The sequence below is a fragment of the Petromyzon marinus genome, chromosome 2 (genome assembly GCF_048934315.1).
Source record: "Petromyzon marinus isolate PM22_M1 ecotype Great Lakes invasive population chromosome 2, UKy_Petmar_22M1.pri1.0, whole genome shotgun sequence".
Lineage (NCBI taxonomy): Eukaryota > Metazoa > Chordata > Hyperoartia > Petromyzontiformes > Petromyzontidae > Petromyzon > Petromyzon marinus.
Window position 1 is genome coordinate 14,348,204 of NC_133668.1, and position 16,158 is coordinate 14,364,361.

At 45.5% G+C, this 16,158-nt stretch overlaps 1 protein-coding gene and 1 long non-coding RNA gene across 3 annotated transcripts in view; one reads left to right on the plus strand and one right to left on the minus strand.

Moving 5' to 3' along the window:
• Positions 1–6,588, minus strand: part of LOC116946880 (beta-1,4 N-acetylgalactosaminyltransferase 1-like) — a 37,061-nt gene extending 30,473 nt beyond the window's left edge. For both annotated transcript variants that reach the window (XM_032962118.2, XM_032962128.2), the window contains exon 1: positions 6,344–6,588. In XM_032962118.2, the coding sequence (XP_032818009.1) occupies positions 6,344–6,429 (86 nt within the window). In that variant the 5' untranslated portion in view covers positions 6,430–6,588. The remainder of the gene's footprint in view (positions 1–6,343) is intronic.
• On the plus strand, positions 1,203–4,649 carry LOC142929282 (uncharacterized). Its single transcript, XR_012945512.1, has 2 exons — positions 1,203–1,286; positions 4,274–4,649. It is a non-coding gene; the product is annotated as an uncharacterized LOC142929282 (long non-coding RNA).
• Positions 6,589–16,158: the final 9,570 nt, after the last annotated feature.

Genomic DNA, 16,158 nt, shown 5'->3' on the forward strand with positions numbered 1-16,158 from the left:
ATGGTGTACAGTCTGGAAAGTACCCACATGGCAAATTTAAAGTTTGTTGCATGTCGGGAAGTATGCTAAACATTTTGAATAGACACACATTCACAAATTTCCCTTTTATATATAGATAGGATGAAAAAAAAGAGAGCGCCTGCATTGCCATACGTCTGCCGACGCTAAAGCCGTTCACTTCTAAACAAGGCCGTAATTATAATATATATTGGGGGGGACATATCCCCCCCAATTGATATATTGATATTTAAAAAAAAAATGCTATGCTACGACAGGCACCATGCACCGCCGTCCGAAATCATCATTAGCAAATGTAATAATAATCATAATTAAACTTAACATGTTGCCATTATTATTACTACCGGTTCTAGTATTACGGTGTACTGCAGTTCTGCGTGTGGTTTGTCCAAGTCGTGTTGCCGTACCCCAGCAGAAGCTATTGCTCGACTGCTGTGGGTAGGTGCAATCAATGTCAAACACTGTCCTGTCTCTCCATTGCATTACTTTCAAATGTATACAAAAGTGGAAAACTAGAATGTAATATGAGTGTTACGTAGGCTATCTCACTGTCGAGTGGAAAAGTTTTTGGTGAAAACGGGCCAATGTGCGATTGCTAATCGATCGACCATTTGGAAAGTTACTTGGAAAGTTAATTAGCCACACATTCACCCAGCGACCAACTAACGTGAATGTCTTTATTACGTTACATTTGTCAGAAAGCCCACGTGAAGTCTGAGTAAAGTGTCAATCATTTATGTTGCAGCTGCATGTGTCATATTTGTAGTAGCTTTCATTTATTGCATATTCGTATAGTATAGTGTATAGCTGTACTTGCCTATGATACATAGTAGTATTAGTGTTTCTTTGATTAAAGTGCAAGCAGTTTTATTACAGTCAGCTTTCATTCACAGTGAGTGGCATCATGAGCAAGAGGAAGGGTGGCAGATTTTTTTTCCTGGGTGGGGGAGACCCCCTGGAAGATTTGGTCCCCCTCAATGTTGACTCCATGGCGACAGGCTTGCTTCTAAATGTGGCATATTAGGAATGGACCACTCTTTTAATTATTTCCTTGTGCAGCAAGGGAGTAAAGCGTGGTTTTGTGAAATCCCTTATGTGCTGTGCATTACATCAATGCACGTGTGTACACCAGCATGCGATAACGGAGTTGGGCCTGTGGGTGGCTGGCAGGGTTATTGATTAACCAGACGTGTACACCAGTCACAAGGTTAATGGCGACTCAGTTGACGATTGCTGTGTGTGACACCACGTGCTGTTGCATTTTACAGGTAAAGGGCCCAAAGGTTGTTTTTGATCGTTATAGAATTGTTCTAGACTTGTTCTACACTTCAGGCTTGGCTTTGAATGGTTAGTTTGTGATATATTCAATAGGAGGGGTGTTAGCACTGTGCACTGTAAAGGATGATGTACTGTAGTTAATACTTGTAATTCTCTAACCCTAATACTGTTTATTCTATAACCAAGCCCATGCACCCAGAGTATGACTGCTTGCAATGCTATTGAGAATAGAACACATGTACAGTAGTCAGTTGTACAATGGTGACAAGTACAGTACGTATATTGTACACAAACAGTACAGGTAATGGGTGTAAGATACGATATAAGTGCATGGTATAGATAGACATACACCTTAGGATTAAAGTAAGATTCGAATAGTGAAGTGCAAAGGTTATTGTCAAAGACAACGATGGTTTATCAGTAGTAGACTTGGGTTTAAGAGAAACTGTTAATGATTAACCGGACTTGTACACCAGCCACGTTGTTAATGGCGACTCGGGCTGAGGATTGCTGCGTGTGACAACACCACGTGCTGTTGCATTTTACAGATTGACCACGATAAATGTGTTTGCCCTCGATTTGGAGCACCTGTCCACGTCCTTCATTTCGAGTGTGCAACACGAATCGTGTTGTGGGTTAGTCGCAGTGGTAGTGTGGGTAGGTAGGTCGATCGTGTGGCCGCGCTGCATCCGTGACGCCTCTGCGCGCGTGTTTTCTGTTTGTTGGCGCAGTCGAAAGGGAGCTGTCGCGTGGAGTTGTAATCTGGGCTACAGCCAAAGACGAACATTTCCTCACACCCCCGTATCGCCTTCACAGACTGTTGGTAAAAAAGTGCTGTTAGCGAGCGGCACCCATACCTGTCAGCCCCTTATTACAGACCAATTCAGAACTTATTGGTCACCCCGTGCCCCTTATGAATCTCAATTGTTCATCCTCCAAAATCACCATCACAAAGCGAGAAACACCAAAGAAATAGACCAAAACAAATGTGCCCGTATTAAAACGGCTGTACGCCGTACGGACCTGAAACACTCAAATGTCCCTGTACAAAACTACGGGGTAATAAACCGTGTGCGTTGACAGCTATGAGTGCCTATGAAGGCCCGAACGGTACACGAGGTGGTTGTGGGGGTGGCCAACACCCACGTGCGGCCGCCTTTGTCTCCCCCGTTACCAATGTTGGTGGCCGTGAGCGGGCATGGAATTTGGGTCGCAGGGTTCATAGCGCAGCGCGCTAACCACTACCACCACCACCATCACCCACGCACACTAGAGTACTTGCATACACACATTCACACACACACAGTACATACATCACACGTACTATGTATACACGTCCTATGTATACACGTACGCGCTGTACGCTACACATGCACACGTAAACAGATTCATAAATACAGTACATACATCCATAATTACATCCACACACACGATTCATGCATATATACATACGCACATAAACACACACGCAAACTGACTGACACATACACAGTATATAGATTTACACGCAAACTCGTACGCACACAAATAAGCACGTACGCAAATACTCAAAAGCGTACACACGTAGTAAACACGTGCGAATGTTACATGCGTTTGAGTGTGTACTGCGCTATGCACGTCGTAGGTGCTCGCCTCCATAGGTGTTACTCGATAACAGCACTTGCCCCAACAGTCTGTTAAGGCTATAGGGGTGATCTTTCTCTTTATGCTATGAACCCGGCGGTTGCTTTGGGTCGGCATTGCGTGGAGGAGATGCACGCTGTGTGACCCTTAACCACTTCCTCCAACGCGCCCATCCTTATCGATGCCTCCCCAGCAGATTTTCCTCCGTCCAACGTAGTTTAATTTCCACGGTGTTTGTTCTGCAGCGGTTCCATTATGGTCGGAATTTGACCGGAGTTGTGTAAATTTGGGTTGCAGAATCAGAATCTTTCTTGAGACTGGAGGAGGAATCCGATGAACTGTGAAGCTTTTTTTATACAGATGTCCAGTATGGGCGGGTCAGCAAGTTGCAACAACAAACAAAACGAATATATGAAAGACGTGCAAAATAGAGAAAAAGTTAACGAAGTCACTACATAAAAAATCTAGAAATGATTCAATATAAGTCCGATTTATCAAGCTGGGGCAAGGTAAGAAAAACAACAAGAAAACAGTCCCAGACCACACCAAGATAACACACAGGAGTACTCCCTCCATCAAATGGCACATTGACCTATCGACACACAGGTAAGAATCGTAGTTACAAATCACATTTTAAAACGGCATAACCAACATTCCAATGGATAGTCTATTGAAAGTGGGGGGGGGGGCGACATAAAAAAATAATGTTAAAGAAAAGAGCAATGAAAAGGAATGAACATGTAAAACAAAATATAGGATACACAACTGTAAAATAACATTTAATGGAAGATGTCAGAACAGGCAAAGGAAGGCATGGAAGCGACAAAAGGAAGTGGATGATCGGTAAATCACAAATAGAGGCCATTACAGATCATCATATAAACGCAATGCATAATAGAAAAACAAAATGCATCATAAAGTTAGTGGTGACATTTTGCACAGATATTTAAAGCAAAAATAGAATCTCAAAACAAATCATGTGTAGGGGAGAAAGGGTGTTCCAGGAAATCATCAAAGAAGCAGCAGCAATAGCAGCTGTTGAATCAACATTATTACAGCTATTTACCAAGGGTTTACACAAAAATCTAATGCTGTACCTCAATTCTGCAAGAAGAATTAAAACCATTGGCTTCTTATGACAAGTGCACTGTCTATGTACAATGTGCATATGTGATGATCTGTACAATATATAGACTGTTTACAAAGATTACAAAGAAGAAATTAATGGTCAATTTATTGGTTGGTGGTGTATGTGTAGTGACACAGCGCTGACTGCTGTACAGCAGCTGCAACTGCAGGTGGACACTTAGCGCACACGCCATTGAGCATATACACGGTGTGTGTGTGCCGGCAGGGCGGAGGAACTGGGGCAAGGGTCACGACAGACCTCGTGGGAAGGCCCCTGGAACCCTCTGGTGGGTTCGAGAAGGGGGGCGCGGCTAGGGCGGAGCCAAGCCGCGTCGAGGGGAATATAAGCAGCGGAGAGCTCCGGGCTGCCGGTTCTGGGAGTGGACTCGTCTCGTCGTCGCTGTCGCCTTCGCCACCTTCGCCGCTGCCACCTTCGCCCGATCATTGCGTGGCCGAACAGTTGTTGGCTGTCTCGGTTGACGCCATCGGTGCAACGCGCACAGGGTCGTGTCTGGGCCGGGTTGTACGGCAGCGTAGTCGTGAGAGAGGGGGGCGGAGTTTGTGGCGTGAACAAAATAAAGGAAGGACGGTGCCTCCTGCGACTACCTCGTCTCCGACTGAGTGTGTGTGCAACGCACGCCACCCGCAAACACACGCCTCGACAAGGGAGAGAGAGAGGTAGAAGAGACCTACGACACTACACATGTTTGTTATGCAACACTGAGGTGTCATTCGCTGTCTTTGCTGGGAGAAGGCAATCCAGCAAAGTGTAGATCAATATAACCTGTCCCTTCTGTGTGGGCAGAGGCGTCTATACGGTGAATCGGGGCGACTGCCCCAGGCCTCGCGCTTTGGGGGCGGGGGGAGGGCGCTTCGACATCCCGGGTTCAGATGCAATACTTGGCGGTTTAGTTTGCGGGCATCGGGGGACCCACACAGCGTGCTTTACCCCAGGCCCCGCACCCCCCCCATGGACGGTCCTGTGTGGCGATAGTGTTATGCCCCCTCACACGCGTGCTCCGGTTTCTTCCCACATGTACGAAACACCGTTAATTGGTTGAATACATATATAGAGGACTGCAGAGCTTGGGAAATTGTTGGTAGCGGCGGTTCACCACTGTGCTGCCTTCCAGCTTTTATGTCGTTCGTCAGCGATGATAGTAGGATGCAATTTGCATGAAAGGCGCTATGTGACAAATTAAACTTTATTCTTATTAATTGGTCCGGACCATCAGGACAACTGAGGTGACCAAGCGACCTCTCAGCCTACCATTATAATTTTGTGCGGTTTATGTTAGCAGCCAATGAATTCGACTCACTATGCATTGTGAACAAGAAGACAACAGAGATATATTTATCGAGGAGGAAAAAAAACTAATTTACATGTTTTTCACGGCAAGTGCCAAGCGAATTATTTAGAAGAAAACATAATCCACTCACGAATTCCACCACGGCATTGGATCCCTATTAATAAACCCATTAAAACAAAAACCACCCCACAAACAACGAGACGGATGAAGCCTGCGCTTAGTGTATTTCGTTTCTACCGAATCTCGATTCGTGAGTGTGACACGCCGGGCGTTAGGGGGACGGGGGGGAGGGGTGGAACCGCGCGTGCCGCAAAGCGCAAGAGCGCCGCAGTGTTCACGAATTCGTGGTGCGCACAAGAGCAGCGCGCGGGGCGACCGGCATAACGGGCGTTCGTTACGGCTTGCCAGTGCGCGTAGCCTCTGGCACAATGGGGGTACATTGTGGGACATCGCGTCATGAGCGCGCGCTCAGCAAATAACGCGTACACCACCGCCCCCCCCCGCTCCCCCCGACGTGTCATCGCGTGGACACGGCGCATGACAAAGGGGCCGAGTTGTGGCGGGCGGCCGTGATTGCGCAGGACACGAAGAGGCCCCGTAGGTCCGCGCACCGTCCACTCGCCGCGCGGCGGTGCGTGCGGCTCCATCCAACGTCTTTCGCTAAAGGCGTGCGTGGCTTGTGCACAGACACCCACGTACGTCTGTCGTTATAAACACAAGCACGCGCGCGCGTGTGTGTGTGTGCCTGTCGCCATCAGCAGCCATGGTGTATCCACCGCTGTATATGTGAATCTGTATAATAAATAAATAAACGAGTGTCTACGTGTGGATGTGCTATACCGCAAACACAAAATGCGCTATCGTGCGTGCACGTTTCGAATTCGTAATAAACGACGGCGAAATGCTCCCCGTTCGTTTGTGGCACCCATCCACACGCACGGGCTCCGTGGCGCGTGTTAACGATGTGCGAGGCAGCGCGCGGTTACCATGAGCAGAGCTGCTCCTGCAGGGCCGCGCAGACCCCAACCGACGTCGTCAGAGTAACTCGCTCCTTCATGTCCGTCTCGCCCATCCTCCTCGCACCCTATTCACAACGATCCTCGCATCCGCGGCAGTGCCGCATTCCATTTACCGTACATCGGACGAGTTCAGCAGCCAGATGAGAGCGCTTCACCCACGCAGCTTACATTGTGTGCGTCTCACATCCCCCCCCTCCCTGCTCTTCCCCCTCTCTCAACCAAAAAGCCGTCCCTCCCCCATTCCCCGCCCCCTCTATTGCTCCCTCACTTCCCACACGCGCACTCACGCTAAACAACGCTCCAACAATGCGGCCAGGGGCCACATTCCAGGGATGGATTGTGGGGCCAGATTCCAGGGATGGATTATGGGGCTGGATTTGAGGGTTGGATTGTAGAACTGGATTTGAGGGTTGGATTGTGGCGCTGGGTTTGGGGGTGAGATTTTGGGACTGGAGTTGGTGGTTAGATTGTGGGGCTGGTTTTGAGGGTTGAATTTTAGAGATGGGTTTGGATTTTGAAACTGGGATTGGGGGTTCGATTTTGTGACTGGGGTTGGTGGTTGGATTGTGGGGCTAAGTTTGAGGGTTGGATTTTGGGCCTGGGGTTTCAGGGTTAAAACGTAGGGCGAGATTTTTGTCCAGGATACTGGATATCTGTGAAAAAGAGCTTAATAGCTAATCGGATTTCTCCAGGATAAATAAAGATTCTAATTTTGTTCACTCGTCATTGCGATCACTCAAGCGTCAAAATGTTATGAATTATCTCCTAGCAGGCACGCGACCATAAATGGCAAAGTTGCACAAGACATGTTTGCCTTTGCAGCATTCTGTAAGCCAAATGGAGGAAGCTGTCGAAATTATATTATTCAGACAAGCGTGCGCCTAAAGGGACCACGAAGGGTATCTAATATATTCAAATACTGTAATACTATATTACCAGATATTATAAGTGCATGAAGTGTGTTTCTCACGTGACACACTACGTACTATATCGCAATGGCCTGCGCCAGTTTGGTCCACGTTCCGTAGGGAGTCTTTATCTCGACAATGCAGGGCTGAGGAATGTCTCGCCCCTATAAACCACCCAGGCAGCGGCAAATATATAATTAATTGCAGTAAATGAGCACAGCGCTTCCATATTGTGACTAGACTTGCGCTTAATAATTAACTGGCAATTATGTACAGCATAAGCACACTCATAATGGCGTTCCTTGTCTTGTGTAGCAGGTAGCGCGCGTGTGTCTTATATGCAGGGAGGTAACACAATTACTTTGGGGAGCAGAATTCCAATTAGTACCTGAGTTGGCTTTGGTGAAGGTCCATCCATGGAAACGTCACTTCATTTAATCACAACTGTCTTTTCGCGAGATTCACGGGACCAGTGACTTAATACCAACATTGCATCCAAGATTGTAAATTCACACCGATTGCAACTTAATTAGAAAACAACTACAATTTCCCCATTCCATATCCCCAATGCAAATAAGCAACTCTTCCTAATGGGCTCTTCATCATCAGCAGCCATGGTCAACCCAGTGCTGGATGCCCCCCCCACATGCCGCCGCCAGCTATAATGATGTTGCCATGTAATTTCACCTAGCCACCTGGGGTTCTATTACCTTGAGAATAAAAAAGAAACAACAAAATAACAAAATATATATAAAACAATAAAAAATTCTCACGACGTTTCGACCATAACTCAAACGGTCATCATCACCTGATTTGTACAACATTCGATGCAACTTTATATTCTCATCATTCTCTTTATCACTTCTTTTTTATTTTTTTATTTAAAGCTTTCGTGACTGCAGTAATTCATATTCTTAGTTTTTTCCGTAAAGTCACGTTGAAGAGAAACAACAAAATAACAAAATATATATAAAACAATAAAAAAAATTCTCACGACGTTTCGACCATAACTCAAACGGTCATCATCACCATCATCACCTGATGACCGTTTGAGTTATGGTCGAAACGTCGTGAGAATTTTTTATTGTTTTATATATATTTTGTTATTTTGTTGTTTCTCTTCAACGTGACTTTACCGAAAAAACTAAGAATATGAATTACTGCAGTCGAAGTACAACATGATGAGAATATAAAGTTGCATCGAATGTTGTACAAATCGGTCCCGCTGGTTGGAACAAAAACCACGGCGTTGCTGCTCAACCCTAACCCTTGTCCGCACGACCTCGGAATGTGAACACCACCCATGCGAGGAAAAGCGACTACTGCAGCGGCTACGATGAAGAGCTATCCCATTAACCAGAACCGTAACCAACTCGCCAATCAACCACTAGAATGAGTCCCCCCAGTAAACATGTTAAGGTGGGATCAACGTTGGCATGTGGTTGGATCTGTCATGTTCGGCAGCTAACTTTGACCCGTAATATAGCGAATGTTGTAAATGCCTGTCCCTCGCCCTTCCCCCACGGCCCTTGCACACAGCCCCTGAACGCACAGTGTCGAGCGCTCCAACCTTTATTTACCTGCTATCACTCGTTTATTATATTTTATAACACCAAGAATATTGGTCGAAGTACAACATTTTCACGAAGATATTATGCCGCCGTGGCGAGATATTATCTCGCGCGTCTGATACGCAGGGAGACGTGGGTTCGATCCCGACCCTGACGCCTGTGTGTTTGGAGTTTGCATGTTCACTCTTCCCCATATATATTTGACATATATGATAAGCCACTTTGATGAGCTATTGTGTGGCCAGGTCGCTTTTGAAAAATAGTTTTACCGGGAGGAAATACATACAAACTCTACTTTATATAATAATTTGCAACATCGAGCAAACATCCATTCTCACGTGATTCGATGCTTGTATCTTGAGCCTTAACCGATATGAATGGAATGAACCGTTGTTGTTGTTGTTAAACCCACAGCAGACACACGTGAGCTTTTGCCAGTTATTCGAGAATGGCGGCACCATAGCGCCACCCGCAGTCCATAGTTCTGCAATGACCGAATGTATCGCAACGAGTCACCATACAGAACGAGGTCCCATTCATAGTACATGAACCAGAGCCAAAATTGGTACCACCTCAGGTATAGCAGCATCTTTTGCAGTGGTTTGCTTGATAAACCAATAATTTAACATGGTTATCACATATTGGCCACACGAAGAAACTGGAACCAAATTTTGATTTATTGTTTCCCTTCAATGTGACTTTACCGAAAGAACCAAGAATATGAAACTGGAACCACTAAACTCATGGCACCTCAGGTAAAACGTCTGGGCCCATGGATTATCTGTGACTGCAAACAGCATTGTACAATTAAGTTTTAAACACTGCTATTTGCGCATATGCAAAAGGCCATCAGAAATGCATTAAGTGCATTGTGGTCTTATATTAGGCCACCAAAATATATTAGTAAATATGACCAACTTACAGGCAGGAGTGATGCAGTTCACAGACGTTTTTAAATAGATAAGAAAATTGGACCGAGATGCTACTTAAGTGTTTTTTTCTGACAATGTGACATTGTTCCGTGTTGAAATTGCTTAATGTCATTTATACTTAAGTCTTATTAGAAAAATGGTCACGAATAAAGCCGACTCAATCGCAAATCAGCCCCTATGGATTAACTGAATTTTAAACAGGCCGAAAATATTCTGTTCTAGAATTAAGACGGTGTATAAGCTACCGATTTTGGAAATGTACTTTCTTCAGAGCACGGCATTGTCAGCAGTGTTGTATTGTATATTTTCTCTTTTGTGCTGCGAATAAGAGATTTTGCCCGGAACGTTTGCTCTTACTGTGCAGCAAAAGTTACAGATTATCTGCTTTTAACAGTCAAGTTCATGACGATGGGGATTACATTCATACATCGTGATTTTCAATCACTGACAGCAAAGCTCCTTGCGTTTTAAACTGAACACGCAAATACATTCATACATTTATATAAATTAACATTCATATACATCTGTAGTGGCATAGTACTGGCTGCTGGCGAAAAAGGGGAACTGCAGTGTACGGCAGTATTGAAGTCAGCAGGCCATGATCGACACGAGAGGCGGACATCTAGGGGAAAGGTCACAGAGGGGGGGCCACATGGAAGCCTCGGTAACCCACTAGTAGGTTCCAGAAAGGGCAGAGCGAGGGACCTCGTGGCAGTTGCTGGAGTAGGATCCCCGTCGTGTTGTTCAAGATCATCGCTATCGTCACTGTTGTCTCATCGCCATTGTCGCTGTCGTCTTCACTCGATATTGCCCTACTAGGTAGTTGTTGTCTGTCTCGGTTCAGCGCCATCAGTGTTAGACGGTTAGTGTTTTTGTATAGACTAACAACCCACGTAGAGTTGTGTATAGGCGAGTGACTGTAGAGTGTGTACCCACGTAGGGTGTGTATTATCCCGATGGTGTTCGTTAAATAAAAGTGCCTCCAAGTCTTATCGTCTCCAAGTTAGTCACTTCACATCTATATAAATCCACATTGTATGACTGAAAGATCGCAAAGAAACACACTGATCAGAGAACAAACACCAATCTGAGACATTGACAATTAAGACGAGTAAATGGGCTTGGACAGGAACATGTCGCAAGACGGAATGATGTCCGATGGGCCGATCAGATCAGTTCACGTGTGAGGAGTGAGGCGTTGGATTCACCGCGTGTCACGTCACAAAGCGTCACCTTGATGGACGACGGCTGCCTCCTGATCATTCGAGGGCCCTAAATGGCGGCCTCATCGTGCCCTGGGGTGTTTGCACATGACGCGAAGAGTTAAATGTGTGCTCAACTCGTAAAGATAATTCTAAAACTGATAATACCACGATGGTATAAGGCGATCGAGCAGCCTTTACGCCTTGTTTTAATGGAATGTGGCCCACCTTTATACCATCGTGTCGTTCCAGATTGCTGAAGGCTATACTGTACTGCGGTGAAGAATGTGGTCGATTCAGCAGTTGATTATGCAAATGTATAGGGCTTCCCCACGCCATATAAGTCGTGGGGGTGATATGACCATATTTCACCTCGCTGGTCAGTGTGGGTAGATGATGGCAGGGAGCATAGACGTTGAAGCATAGTACAGTATGCACTGCCCTCTGTAAGCCTATATCCTCAGCAAGATATTCCATTGTAAAGGGCTTGCAGCAGGCTAAATACATTACTGTATGCCGTTATTGTGCTTGTTATTACCAGACTAGTGTAATTTAAGGCGCTTGCAATTTTTTTTACATGGGCTAACCCTATACGCATAACAGGATACACAAATTAGGTGAAAACCAACAAAGTGAAACATAAATCAATGCGAAATATTCACTGAGAGGGAGCATATTCTTTGGGCACTTTACTGTGTATTGTTAAAGGCACAATGGAGTCTGCTGCATGGAATATTTTATACAGCCAGGCTAATGACTGAAAATAACCTCATATAGCGAAAGCCGATTGAGAGTTCCATACGTTTATTAGAGGTTATATCCTGCGCCAAGAAACCTAGACAGCACATCCTTCCGATGGTTTTAGTCTGGTTTAAACAGCACACCTCTCTGCCTTCGTCTAACCCATGTATGTTATTGTCCCTATTACCAAACTAGGAGAGTAATACGAAAATAGGTGACTATCCTTTACCGCCATTTGTAATGATGGCATCTCCATGCCACGTCGGGTGATGGTGCCGTGGTCGCCGCATGCCTGGACTGTAATCCACCAGTGGAAGCGAGGGTTGGTGAATTACACAAATGTTGTGAAACTCCCTACGCGGTACAGCAAATGTTAACTCCACCTGTTCCATCTTTATAGATAAGTGTTGCCCCCTCCCACCTGTGGCTTTTCTTCAGGTACTCCAGTTTACTCATACATGAAAATACTCATCAATTGGCAAATAACTTAATGTATGGAGGATCGCAGAGCGGGGGGGTTTGGTGCCGGCTCACCGCGTGGCTGTCTTTCCCGCTCATCTGTGGTTCCTTGCGTCTCAAGAGTTATTCTTTCTATTCCACAGTGAGTGAATAATGTGCGTTACACGTAAAAAAATATAAAGTGCTGCATTTCATCCTAATAATGCCAGATCCTTGCCTTATTTAACTTTACAATTGTATGAGAAATAGGACATCATAGTATAATATGATGACATTTCGATGCTTCACTTGTATGCACAAACTATCACAGCAAAGCACCCCGTGACCTGCAAATATATGGTTCAAAACTCTGCCTGGGTAAGTACATATTTTGAACAAAAGGATGTGTATACTCTTTGGTTCTTTCGGTAAAGTCACGTAGATAGAAAATTAATATATCACGACGTTTCGATCGCAACACAAGCAACCCTCATCAGGTGAGACAAACACAGCAGAACTACCGACGCAGGAGAAATAGCTGCTGCAACACGAGGTTGTATAGGCTTTATGTAGGCTCAACCCAAAGGTAAGTGGGCGGAGCTAGAGATGGAATTTGTACGTAAATGTAAGAGCTTAGAATGTCAATGTGAGACGGCTCCAGTAACCAGGGGCTGTGCCAATGAGAAGATTCGCATGTCAATGTCAGAGAACCGGGAAACAAGAACAAAAAACCCGCAAGAGTAACTACGAGGAGAGACCAGCATGTCAACGAGATACACATAGAGAGATACAGAGAGACACACAGAGAGAGACACGCACAGAGAGACAACCCACAGAGAGAAACATCCACATAGAGAGAGACACACACAGAGACACACAGAGACAACCAGAGAGAGATACATAAAGAGGCACATGCACATAGAGACACACAGAGAGAGACCCAACCTAGAGAGATACACAGAGAGACATACTCGTAGAGAGAGAGGCCCACACAGAGACACATACGGAGACACACACAGAGACACACACAGAGAGACAACCCCCATACAGAGACACACAAAGAGACACAGAGATAGAGAGAAACACACACAGAGACACACACAGAGAGACACAGAGATAGAGAGAAACACACACAGAGACACACACAGAGAGGCACAGAGATAGAGAGAAACACACACAGAGACACACATAGAGAGACACACAGAGACACAACACAGAGAGACACACAGAGAGAGACACACAGCAAGACAACCCCCACACAGAGAGACACACATATAGAGAAACAGAGAGACACACACAGAGATACAAAGAGAGAGATACACAAATAGGGACACATACAGAGAGATACACACAGAGAGACAAATAAACAGAGAGACACATACACAGAAACATCACAGCCAGTTATAGTCTGTTAAAAAACGAGAGCTCCCGCCATATCGAGGGAAAGAGGCAACGGCAGCTGTGTTAGTGAGACACTTAGCCCGTTAATGTAAGGACATTTAACCTGGTGATGTACTCAGAGTCGGAAATAACAGCTGACATCGGCAGGTAGGATGGAAACATCAGTCAGTTAATACTTTACCTAGTTAATAACGTCCTTCCATGCAATGATTGCTCAGTTTGTACCCATCTTCTCGGTTGGAGTTGTGTCTGTGTTTATATATCTGGATGGCTTCATGAACAAATCTCTGATAGCCGGTGGGTTTGCAGAGTACCTTCGTCTTGGAAAATGCAATTTCGTGAGCCCACAGCGTTAAAACAATGATCAGCAATGGCAGAGGTATTGGTCCTACCGTGTTTCAGATCTGCCTTGTGTTCGCGAACACGGTCCGAAACATGTCGCTTAGTTTCCCCAATGTAACTGTTGCCGCAGCCACAACTTAGTTTGTAGACACCAGGGTATTGCATGTCAGGAATCACATCATATACAGATGGGATGAAATCACGGATTTTGTGTACTGTGTTGAAACGAACCTGGATCTTGTGTTTTTTTAAGATTTTGGAAATCTTTTTGGTAACCCCGGCTATGTATGGCAAGGTGATGGTCTGTGTGTGTCTCTATGTGCTTGTGTCTCTCTCTCTCTGTCTCTCTCTCCATGTGTATCTCTCTCGTTGACATGCTGGTCTCTCCTCGTCGTTGCTCTTGCGGGTTTTTTGTTCTTGTTGCCCGGTTCTCTGACATACGAATCTTCTCATTGGCACAGCCCCTGGTTGCTGGAGCCGTCTCACATTGACGTACTAATCTCTTACATTTACTTACAAATTCCATCTCTAGCTCCGCCCACTTACCCTTGGGTTGAGCCTACCTAAAGCCTATATAACCACGTGTTGCAGCAGTTATTTCTCCTGCGTCAGCAGTTCTCCTGCTGTGTTTGTCTGACCTGATGACGGTTGCTTGTGTTGTGATCGAAACGTCGTGATCTATGAATTTTCTATCTACGTGACTTTACCGAAAGAACCAAAGAGTATGGATTCCTGCAGTCACGAAAGCTTCAAATCAGAATGTGTATAATATAATCTAAGCTCTGGGCTATGGAAAATGTGCAGACAGAAGCGAAGGGTGGCTTAATATTGTTGTGACTCTTACTACTCTGAGCCTCGAACAAGTGTAATAAAAATGGCCTATTTTTCCTCGGCCCATATGAGTTGCTCATCGAAACGTCAGCGTATACCTTATGTCCTTAACGCTCGTGACGTCAATCCACATCGACCAGCCCCCCTCATTAATATTCATGAGCAGGTGACATCCTCCAAATGAACACCCCCCCACCCCTCATTAATAATCATGAGCGGGTGACGCTACTCAATATGGAGTACTCCCACCCCCCCCCCTCACTAATAATCATGCGCAAGTGACGTTACTCCACATCGAACAGCCCCCCTCATTAATATTCATGAACAGGTTACGTAGTCCACATGGACTCCCCCTCATTAATACCCATGAGCAGGTGACGTCACTGCACATGGAGCACCCCCCCCCCTAATTAATAATCATGAGCAGGTGACGTCACTCCACATCGAACAGCCCCCCTCATTAATAATAATTAACAGGTGACGTCCTACAATTGGACGCCCCCCCCCATTCATAATTAGTGGCTGACGTCACTCCACATGGGGGGCCGAGGCGCCTCCCCCCCCTCCTCGGCGTCAACTTACAACCCTCACTACAAAGGCAAAACCCTCACGTCACGTGATCTCCGTAACGCTGTTGAGACATCAAAGTAAAAAGGACGTCATGATGAACAAGGGATTATAACCTTACAATGAAATAGGTCTGTGTCACCGCGCCCTTACAAATTGCACACGCATTGATGCAGTGCACATCACGTCGCAGTCTGCTTTGCGCTTGCAAGTTTCAGATTTACTGCAATACACCCGTCCTTGGACGGGCAAAAGGCTAGTTCCCAATGTTTGCACTTAGGCGGCAGTGTTAATAACGTTGATGATGGGGCGTTTCAGTCTGTAATTTGTTCACACCTTTCTGCGCCTTTAATGCGTAGCTTACACTCATTATTTACATCGATATTGTGTAAGGTAAGCACATCTTTAAGGGGCCGTTAGATGTAGCATTGATTTGCAGAATCGATTAGAGTAGCCCCTGCATGAAATGAGTGTTATCATAGTGAGTGCCAGTTTGTTATTTCATGGAATCACGCGTAGGTTTGTTGATTTAATGTGCACACCGTCAAATTACATGACTCGAGGTGTTTGTATTTTTTGCGAATTTTAGTGTTCTCCCTTCCTTCGCATACATTTTCCCCAAGGACCCAGATTTTAATGCACATGTAAAGTTATAGCATTGTGTACAAACCATCATAATCAGCCATGTATATATGTTGAACTTCTTTCGCACCGTTCATAGCCAATCGTGCTAATCGGAGTGCGGAGGAAGGACAATAACAAAAAACACAAAAGCCAGGCAATCCACTGCGGGATGAAGGCCTCCCAAAACCTCTACCACCTCTCACGATCCTGCAATTTAATAGTCCA